This window comes from Eumetopias jubatus, unplaced genomic scaffold, assembly GCF_037043125.1.
Source record: "Eumetopias jubatus isolate StellerSeaLion01/CBP00866 unplaced genomic scaffold, mEumJub1_p1.0 scaffold_1, whole genome shotgun sequence".
NCBI classification, from domain to species: domain Eukaryota; kingdom Metazoa; phylum Chordata; class Mammalia; order Carnivora; family Otariidae; genus Eumetopias; species Eumetopias jubatus.
The window spans coordinates 96,314,630-96,325,894 of NW_028274807.1; the positions used below are offsets into that span (position 1 = coordinate 96,314,630).

Below are 11,265 nucleotides of genomic sequence, written 5' to 3' on the forward strand. Positions count from 1 at the left end.
TCTTGCGTATCAGAAAGAGAATAACCTTTATCACAAGAGATGAAAGTTGGCACTGAAATGAGTCTACATAACAAACCTTACTAAATAACCCTCTTATACTATTAATTTTTCCCATATATTTACCTTCCCACAATTTATTGCCCCTTTTTTGGTCTAGTCACTTCTCCACAATTTACTACCCTTTGTTAAAAAGGTAGATAAGCTCTCAAGCCTAACATTTTGCCGGGAGGCGGGGGCGGGGGGGGGGGGATATTTACTTCTTTTCTGTGAAGTTCCTTTGGGGATATAGAATAAACCATTTCTTCTGTTAATCTAGCTTTTGTCAGTTTAATTTGCATACCCCAGTCACAAACAAAGAGTGTAGAGGATATTTTTCCTTCTCTACCATTATTCTTCAGTTTTGATCACTCCTGTTGCATTTTTTAAAATGATTTTTCATGAGTCTGAAAAAAATTGTACAAAATCATTGCATTATTGGTAAAGGAAACATCTGAATTGAGTGTAGAAATATTTAATTTAAAAAGAAAAAAAAACTCAGCCATTTAGGTTTATCCACTCTTAAATGTTGGGAAGTTCTACAATGGAGCCACATGATATAAATTATTATAGTAAATAATTATTAAGGCAACAAATCTCTTCTTCTAACCACATAATAAAAATCCCATAATCATTCACAGCACAAATCCTAAAAGTTCTGAGCCCACAGCATAATTTTGGAAAAGTTAAAAAAAATAAATTTGAACTCAGATGTGATTACCACAAGCCCAGAGAATAGAAATGAAATGCAAACATATCTGGATAGGAATTAAGAGTTGAAATATTATAGGAATAAATCATATAAAGTAAATAAAAAGTAAGCAGAAAATTACTGTTTAAAAGAAGAACTTTTTCAACTGCTTTCACTAAATTGAATCTAGTATCTGACTTTCTTCTTCATTGAACGTAAATGTGAAGTTAGAATTATTCCTTGAACAATCCACTATTTGTTCTTCTGCTCTTTGATTTTAAATTTATTCCAGATTTCTCTGTATTTTGGAAAATGATTATTTTTCTCCATGTTAACTCATCAAATGAAATGACTTTTCCTGTCTACAAAAAGTATTGTGGATATATTTTCTTTTTTCATCCTTTAATGTGCACATCTAAATAAGTATTGTCTCTATTTCATAGGCATGCACATTCCTGTGATCATGAGTCTGGCTCAACACAAATTTATAGCAAATCATCCATTTCTGTTTATTGTGAAGAATAACCCAACAGGTATCTTTTCTAGTATTCTCTGGGGGGAACTGCTTGAGTCAAACAGACCTAGTTCTAGTCGCTATTTGTAATCTACATATCTGAGACCATTTATCCTTTCAATGTATTGAATCTGTTTCCATTTTTCAATTTATTCTTTCAGTGGGCTATTTAGTGTATGCCTCTTTTTATTCCAGGCATTGTATTTTAAGAGGTGACAGGGGCCTAAAATAGGGCAGTGGTAGTAATAGCTGCCAACACAGTTATTATTATATGCTAGCGATTTTAAATACCTATCTCTAAAGCTAACACCATTCCAACAGGTTAGCTATTTGACCAATGACAACATAGAAGCTCAGAGAGAGGTTATATAATTTGTCTAAAGTCATATGGTTGGAGAGTGGCAGAGTGGAAATAGCACCTGTTTGTCTCAGAAGTCAACTCTCCATGGTGCTGCAAGAGGAATAGAAATGGGGAGTTGCACAGTTGTGAAGGTTTCAGAGGTAGATTCCAAAAGAACAAGTGACTAGCTATATTCTCTGAGTGGGAGGGAGAGGTCAAATATAATTACAAATCTCCAGTATGGGCAGTTGATGAAAGATGATGCAGTTAGCTACAAAAGGTGGGTGTGGATTGGACTGCATCTGACACAAAGGCAACATGTGGAGTATTTGGCCATGTGCTCTGCACACAATATCAGCATCCCTAGAGACTGACAGTGTGAACTTGGGTGTTAGACTTGGCTCAAGTCCCAGCTCTGTTAACTAATGGTTGTAAGACAAGTCAATGATACTTTCTAAGCCCTATTTTCTCCACCTCCTATTTAAACATAATATTAGTACTCATCTCTCAGAGTTAAAAGAATATATGAAGGCTGTAAAACCATGCCTGGCATGTACTGATCATTATGAATAAATCAATAATTATGAATGAGGGAATGATTGAATACATGAAGGAAGAAAGGAAAATGGAGAAGTTTGTATAAGTTGGGTTACATGGAAAAGAGACATAGTTAATTTTAGATCTGAATCTGTTAGATTAGCTAATGGTGCTGATATTATTGGCCTCCTGAAGGATATACCACTCTCTGTTTTAAGGCTCCATGAAACCAGTGCTGAGTGACCCTACTGAAAGTTACATCTTGGAAACAATGAGATAGTTTTAGATATGCTGAGATTGCATTAACACAACTTCAATTCCAACGGTGGACGTGCCAGTGTTAAAGGATATTCTGAGTGTGTCATTTGATCTATGCATCCTTAACCTTTGGATAACTCTAATTTCTTACAATTAGTATGTAATTATCGAGTATGGAGAATTGAAAGAAATGAAGCTGCATTGGACATCAATGCACAAGGAAATAATGGCATTTAGAATAATGTTGTTTGACTCTGTTTACCAAGTTGATGACCAAGGCCATGTAATTGCTACCAGTTAAACAGCAGTGAAAATTCTAATCCCCAAATAATCCATTTATTTATTTATCTGTGATAATGCTTAACTATCAGACCTTAATGACAATTTCTACTGTCTCATGATCTTTATTGTAATGAGACTTTCTAAACTAGGGTTACTCCCTTAAAGTATTGTTTAAAACAAATGGCTACTCATTTATCGGGGGCTGTATGTTGTTGCCATATAAAATGTAGAATGGGCCATTATCTTAAGACGATACACATTGGGTGGTTTATTTATTTTTCTCTCACAAATGAACTGAGGAAATCATTGTGATTGACGAAAATGGTGCCTTAGCATAGCATAGTAAACAACTAAGTGGCTTAATGCTTTACGTAAAATATATTCATTTGACCATTACTGAAGTAAGAGGGTGAATGATTTTAGATTTAGTATAATCAATTTTTATCAGATTTAAAATTTTCTTTTCGTCAAACAGTCTCTTGGGCAAAATCCAAACATTATTTGTATTTTTCTACCATGTTAGTTTTATATTTCAGTATATTTACCCAAACCTCTTACTAAGCTGAACTTCTAAGGAAATGAAGAACATTTTTTTCTACTTTCAGGCTGAGGGGGTAGGCCAGTGTTGGAGACTTCCAAACAAAATTGTGAAAGATGCTATATGAAATGTGCAATTTCTCAGAAAATGAATCATGATTCTGAAACTGACAGTACCGCACACACAATAAAACAAACAGCGTTTAAAACTCTTTATGGTTTTGGGTTGAAAGAAGAAGCAGACTGCAGGATATACATTAAGAAATCTTTCTTCTAGGCTATTGGCTTTGGTTATGCTAGTGTATTTTAATATTAGGAAGTAAAAGTTGTAGACATATATTGGTTAAATATGGAGGACACCTCTTTGAGAAGGGGGAATGTAGAGAAAAATGGAAACAATAGTGATTTCTGCTTCAGCCTACCTCTCTATCCATTGCTGTTATGTCCAGGGAGAGTTCACTAATCCATCCAATTTAATGGAGAGTAGATTGGTGACTGCATAAGGACTCCATTCAAAACGTGCTACTCCTTGGTCAAAGAAACAGATTGAAAAGACGGGGACAAATGGCTTTTGTGTGATGTCTTACACTTCTGAGTGTTTAAAATTTTAAACTCTTGTCTTCAATTATGAGTTCAGTTTCCATAAAAGTCACTTAAAGACTTTCCCAAACAATTCCAATAAGCATTTTAATGCCATAGAATAATAAATAGACAACAGTCATTACTGATTCCTATTGTGACAAAAGGCAATATACATCTTGGGAAAGTTATTTGTGGGTCCCCATCTACCTGAAAAACAGGAGAATATGGTTTCTTTTTCTTGAAGTTATTCTGAGATTTTTGAGGCAAAATATTATTGATTATAATCATTAAAAGCAAAAATCTGCTGGAGATTATGTCTATTTCCATGTTACTGGCTCTTCTAGGACGATCTGTCTCTGGGCCGAACAGTAAAGAGTTAATGAAAAAGGACTCTAATAATTATTACAAGTACATTTCAGTATAATTTTCATTAGCTTTAAAACGATGTAAAATTTATTTTATCACTTTTGAAATTCACATTTATTACATATATCTGTAAGGAACGTAAAAGTCAAGGCAACCCTTGGCATTGATCCATTCAAGCCACTTCTCTTACTCTAGTTGAAAAGAAAGGTGAATGGATTTTGACACATCCTTTATTTCTGTTTTGTCCTCTAGTTGTTAGTTCCTTTTCACTCGCAAACACAGAATGGCTGGATTCAGGTGTTTATATTTCTGCTGTATACAATATCACCTCAGTGAGGATTTGGAAAGCACTAGCAATAGAAAATATTGTCTTTTGCTGTAAGCTTTGCTTCAGAGCTCAGAGAGGACATCTGAGAAGCTGCTACTTTAACCCTAAGGGCTTATGTTACAGGCATAAAACAATGACTGCTGATGCCTTAAATTTATAACTCCACCAAGTTCATCACCATTTCATTATGCTGTGTTTGCCCGAGTCTCTATATTTAGAAGAACACCTCCCTGCCACTTTATTTTTGCCTTCCTATATGAAAAACAGGACTAATGCATTTTCCATGACAAGCTGTTGTCGGTGTTAATTTACCTCATAAATTACCAGAAAATGATTAATAATGATATAATTATGTATTTTAGACAAAGGAGAGGGTTTTGCTGTTAGACGTTGCCTGTTTATCTTATACGGAGAAAAAGACTAAATGAGCTCTTAAAATATTCAGAAAGACTAATTATTGTCAACTTTTTTCTCCAGAAATTCCTAGTTGTGTTTTTTTTCTTTTCCTAGAATCAATTTTGTTTATGGGAAGGGTGACAAATCCTGACACCCAAAAGATGAAGGGAAGAGATTTAGATTCACTGTGATTGAAAAGAACAGCCTCAGAATATAAGATGATTCCTGAAAAATAGTTGATGGGCAAAATAGCATCATCGTGCAAGTATTTTCTACACATCTTTTTCTGTTTTAACTGTACCTGTATTAATCTGTACTGATATAGACCTGTATTAATGAATAAGTGAAATTATTAATAAATGAATTTATTCATTATTGTTTCTGGTCCTTATATTTTATAAAGTCTATATGAATCAAAAGCAGTGAACTTACATAAAATATTACTATTAATATGTTAGAACAATCTTGTCTAAGATATTTTGACACCAAATTTCTATCTTAGATATCAAAGTGTCTGTATTCCTAAAAAACTGGGCCATCTGACCCCCAGGCATAGCAGCATTATCCAGACCACGCAGAAGTAAGGTCAAGAGACAGAGTGGGCGTGGTATGTGTCTCTCTGGGGGCCACTTAAGATAGAGAGATCTAGTATCCATGACAGTAGATGAGCTTTGAGTATTTTACTAATCTTAACTTAATCTTTTGTTTTGTTTTTATTTTAATTCCTATTAGTTAACATACAGTGTTATATTCATTTCAGGTGTACAATATAGTGATTCAGCACTTCCATACATCACCTGGTGCTCATCATGACACGTGCCCTCCTTCATCCCCATCACCTATTTCACCCATCCCCCCACCCACTTCCCTTCTGGTAACCATCAGCTTGTTTTCTATAGTTAGGAGTCTGCTTCTTGGTTTGTCTCTCTCTCTCTCTTTTGATGAATGGATAAAGAAGATGTGAGATAGATATATATATCTATCTCACATATATATATGTGAGATATATATATAATATATATATTATATAATAATATTTCACTGTATATATATATATACACATATATATGTGAGATATATATATATAAGATATATCTTATATATATAAGATATATATTATATAATAATATTTCACTGTATATATATACACATATATATATGTGAGAAATATATATATATACAGTGAAATATTATTCAACCATAAAGAGAATGAAGTCTTGCCATTTGCTACAACATGAATAGAGCTAGAGTATCATGCCAAGTGAAATGAGTCAGAGAAAAAGAAATACCATATGATTTCACTCATATGTGGAATTTAAGAAACAAAACAAATGAGCAAAGGGAAAAATCTTAACCTAATCTTAACTCCATATATTAACATTTAATATTTGCCATTGTTTTAATACCTTTTGGGACATATCTATTTTCTGATTTATGCTTTAAACATGTATAACATGTTTATAATATGTTTATTAAACATTTTCCCATGCATGAAAGTGACAGCTCAATTAGTGTGATTTAGGAAGCTGACCTTCCAAGATTTTATAACACTGGACTAAGAAAGTGTTAGAGCCAAGACTGTAATCTGTAAAGATTAAATGCAGAACCCTTTCTCTGAATACTCGGAAATGTCAGATCCAAATATTCAAAAGAATACTACATTCCAATGACTTGATACAATACGTTTCACAGTTTTTCTGTTTTCATGTTAATGATGTAGAGTATCCTTTGGTTGGTTTGTCTGGCAAGTCTTCGCAGAGAATTTCATGATAGTGGCTACCCATTGTTGAGCTCTAATTATGTGTCACACACTGAAGTAAGCACTTTATCTACATTATGTTAAACATACTAAAAACTCTGTGGGATAATATTACCCACCTTCCAGATGAAAAAATGGAGGCTCAAAGATGTCATATAAATTAGTTAAGGACACATAGCAAGTAAATATGGCGATCTTCACAGTATTTCCAAGTTTGAAGCCAAGACTATCTGAGTGAGAAGTCTGTGACCATAATCTCTGAGTTATAATCCCTTCTACTTAAATCCTTTATTTTTTTTTTTAGGATTTATTTATTTATTTTGAGAGAGAGAGAAAGAGAGAGAGCGGGGGAGGGGCAGAGGGAGAAGGAGAGAGAGAATCCTCAGGCAGACTCCCACTGAGCATGGAGCCTGATGCGAGGCTTGATCCTAGGACCCTGAGATCATGACCTGAGCCAAAATCAAGAGTTGGCTGCTTAGCCGACTGAGCCACCCAGGCGCCCCCTGTGTAAATCATTTAAAGTAGTGCAGGTCTTCCCCTGAGACATTGTGCTGTCTAGTCTCCAAAGTCTAGATTTCTGTCTACAGAAAAACCTAGAACAATACCCAAGACATTATGAAAACAACTTTATAATTAATTATGATTGCTTAAAACCATAACGTAATTGAAAGCAATATTCATTTTTCTAGACGGTCAACTTGAGCTTACTTAGCTATAGCACAGCAAATGCTAATCTATATGTTAATGATATACCACAAGTTTGTTGCTCATCATGGAACGGGTTTAAAAATATGCTTCCTCAATTCAGGAAGAAGAGGAATAATAGGCTGTTAAGAGGATAGTAGTTTTATTCCGGTCTCTCCGAATTCCTGTTTCCGTTGGATTGCTTGAGTCTTAGGATCCTCTTCCATGTGTAACATGTGAGTTTGCTCTGGAGATTTATTTATTCTTTCCACAAATATTGAGCTTCCACCATGATCCAGGCACTGCTGTAGAGATCAGGGATATAGCAGTGAACAAATATGACAGGGTCTCTGCCTTCATGGAGCTGTCATTTTACTGGTGGCAGAAGAACAATAACCAGTGAACAAATAAAACAGGATAAGGAATTAAGAAGGGCTTTATATATTTTTTTAAAATATTTAATTTATTCATTCATTCATTCAAGAGAGACAGAGAGAGCCCACACAGGGGGGAGAGGCAGAGGGAGAAGCAAACTCCCCACTGAGCAAGGAGCCTGACTTGGGACTCGATCCCAGGACCCTGGGATCATGACCTGAGCGGAAGGCAGATGCTTAACCACCTGAGCCACCCAAGCATCCCAAGAAGGGTTGTATAAATGAGACAGTGTAATAAGGAGACTGCCCAAGTTTCACTTTAAGTAGTTTTTTTCATAATATGTTCCTTATATATTTGCTTTTCTTCACTAAGATCTGCTAAACATCTGCTTCAGTTTCCCTGCTATGGAGCCTGACTTCTCACTGTCACATGTTTTTCTTCTCTGATGTCATGCTCTGCACCTGGTAGGTGTTACTTGCCTTGCAAAAGGAGAGTGTTTAAGCTCCTCATAGAAGAGAGGGCAGGGGAACCCCGGTGGCTCAGTCGGTTTAGTATCTGCTGTGGCTCTGGTCATGATCCTGGAGCCGTTGGAGCCCAGTGTCAGGTTCCCTGCTCAGCAGGGATCTAATTCTCCCTCTCCCTCTAACCCTCCCCCTCTGCTCATGCTCTTTCTCTCTCTCAAATAAATAAATAAAATCCTTTTAAAAAAAAGAAGAAAATGTAGCTTTCTGGTATGGGTTCAAGCTGAAAATCCCCCTCCCCCTGTTCAAGAAACATAGCTGCCAAAGCACTTTCAAGATTAAAACCTTTAATCTTCACCTTCAGTGAAATTAACTCAGTAGTTACTAGAGCTCCATATCACAAAGTTTAAAAATTTCTGGAATATGGGGCACCTGGGTGGCTCAGATAGTTAAGCATCTGCCTTCGGCTCAGGTCATGATCCCAGGGTCCTGGGATCGAGTCCCGCATCAGGCTTCCTGCTCCATGGGAGCCTGCTTCTCCCTCTGCCTCTATCTCTCAGTCTCTCATGAATAAATACATAAAATCTTTAAAAAAAAATTTCTGGAATATATTTATAACATATATAAAATAAGATATGAAATAAAATAAATATGAAATAATTTTCTTTGCTAGGCTATATGAAATCTTTAAGATCACAACAGTACATAATCTATGTGGGATAAAAATATTGTCACATGAATATCCTTTGAAAAAATCTAATCCATCATATACATATCACATATACATTTTTTTTCTTCCTTGAGATAAAATGGCCATCAAAGGAGTAGTATTTTTTGGAAACTTTGGAATTGGGTTTATTGACTTCACACAATTATAATTCATGGCATACTCTAGAGCAGAGAGTCTGCTACATCAGGCAGTGGGACCTAGGGGGTCAAAGACCTAAGATTTCTTTTTTGGGGTGAGATTATAGAATTTCCTGAATTGGGTAATAATGATTTGGAAATCTTGAAAGACACAGAAAAATTAGGCAGATTTCTTTAGAAGTCAGTGGTTTGGACTTCTGGAAGTAAGATATTTTCTCACAGGAAGGCCTTGCACCATTGAGACACATCCAGTGAGGGGCTGCCCTCTGAGCTGTGTGGATACTGAGACTGACTCTGCATAGGGTGGAAAAGTTAGCATACTATAATCTGTTTTTCCCCTGTATTTCTCGTGTGTGTGTGTGTGTGTGTGTGTGTGTGTGTGTGTTTCCTGGCTCCTTATGTGATCAACTCTAAACCAAGCTTGAAGTTCTAGAGGCCAAAATCTGTTTTTTTCTTTTCTATCTCTTTTTGATGCCTTGAGTGACCACCCTGATGGTATAAAGAAAGTGAAAGATGAGACATTTTTCACGGTCTAAAATTATATATTTGGCTTATCACCTCAATTCTCTGGGGCTTCAGTGCCCTTACTAGTACACTGAAGGGTTGAACAAATCTTATTTTAAGTCTCCATTCCAAAGTCCTATGTTTGTAAATCTTGGACTTCTCATCAAAGACACATTTCTGGAATAATGTTTTTTGAGTCACCATTATCCATAAACAGTATGTTTTCATAAAACCAACAAAAATTCCAGGATGTGCCTCTCACTTGGATCTTGGTCTATTACATTATCCTTAATGTATTTACAGTTGTCTTTTTATAGGTTTGAGATTCAATTTTTCTATTATATTTTTTTAAAGATTTTATTTATTTGACAGAGAGAAAGCAAGAAGAATGGCAGGCAGAGGGAGAGGGAGAAGCAGGCCCCCACTGAGCAAGGAGCCCGATGTGGGCCTCGATCCCACGACCCTGGAATCATGACGAAGGCAGATGCTTAACCGACTGAGCCACCCAGGTGCCCCTGAGATTCAATTTTAAAAACAGAATATATATATATACACACACACACACACACACACACACACACACACACACACACACACACACATATATATATAATTTTACTCTTGTGGCAGATACCTCTATGTCATGAAGATTTTTGACGATTGCTTCCTCAGGATAGAGCTGCTGCTGGGCAGTGGTGACCTGGCTAGGGATGTCATTTCATCCGTCATTGTATTTATCTGAGTGGAGCCTGGCAATTAGTTCTCATCCACGGAGTTGGAGTGGAGGTGAGTGCGCCACTTGTGAGCCCACATGATGAAGAAACAAGTGTCCCTCTTGAACTGCTCTCTCTCCCATACCACAGAGCCATCGATGCTGAAGAGGTCCAGCACCGACCTTGGAAGCTCTCTTTAGAAAGTGACAGAGCTCTTTCCCTGCCGCCCCCGAGTCGCACGGAGGCGGAAGGTCGCGTGCAGTCAAGATTCGGCTACACTCGTAATCCACCGCCATGGCCGAGGAAGGCATTGCTGCTGGAGGTGTAATGGATGTTAATACTGCTTTACAAGAGGTGCTGAAGACTGCCCTCATCCACGATGGCCTAGCACGTGGAATTCGCGAAGCTGCCAAAGCCTTAGACAAGCGCCAGGCCCATCTTTGTGTGCTTGCATCCAACTGTGATAAGCCTATGTATGTCAAGTTGGTGGAGGCCCTTTGTGCCGAACACCAAATCAACCTAATCAAGGTTGATGACGACAAGAAACTAGGGGAATGGGTAGGCCTCTGTAAAATTGACAGAGAGGGAAAAACCCCATAAAATGATTGGTTGCAGTTGTGTGGTGGTTAAGGACTATGGCAAAGAGTCTCAGGCGAAGGATGTCATTGAGGAATACTTCAAGTGCAAGAAATGAACAAATAAACTTGGTTTTTGTTCCACAAAAAAAAAAAAAAAAGAAAGGAAAAGAAAGTGACAGAGCCCCTGTTAGCCTGGGTGCCTCTGTCCCCGTGTGTCGCAGATCCTCTCTGCTGCCAAAGCCACCAGGAACACCCACTGGCATTGCACTGTGACATGAGCAAGAGTTACAGTTTCATTGAAATTTAAGGGGGCATTAGTGACAATAGTAGGTTAACTTGATATTTTTAATGGGGTGCTTCTATAGCAAAACCCAAAATATGTGGTGTAATTTGAAGCTGGGAGCAGTAGCAACAGCAACACAGATGTAGCAGGCTGGAAGACAGGAGAGTTTGTTAA

The 11,265-nt window shown here is 36.9% G+C and overlaps 1 protein-coding gene and 1 pseudogene across 1 annotated transcript in view; both read left to right on the plus strand.

Annotated features, from left to right (window-relative positions):
* The window catches only part of SERPINI2 (serpin family I member 2), a 31,524-nt gene extending 26,466 nt beyond the window's left edge, over positions 1–5,058 (plus strand). Inside the window, exons 8-9 of the mRNA XM_028103191.1 lie at positions 1,171–1,260; positions 4,982–5,058. Coding sequence (XP_027958992.1) covers positions 1,171–1,260; positions 4,982–5,058 — 167 coding nt within the window. The remainder of the gene's footprint in view (positions 1–1,170; positions 1,261–4,981) is intronic.
* A 5,401-nt stretch (positions 5,059–10,459) lies between these two features.
* LOC114209102 (small ribosomal subunit protein eS12 pseudogene) lies at positions 10,460–10,959 on the plus strand (annotated as a pseudogene).
* Positions 10,960–11,265: the final 306 nt, after the last annotated feature.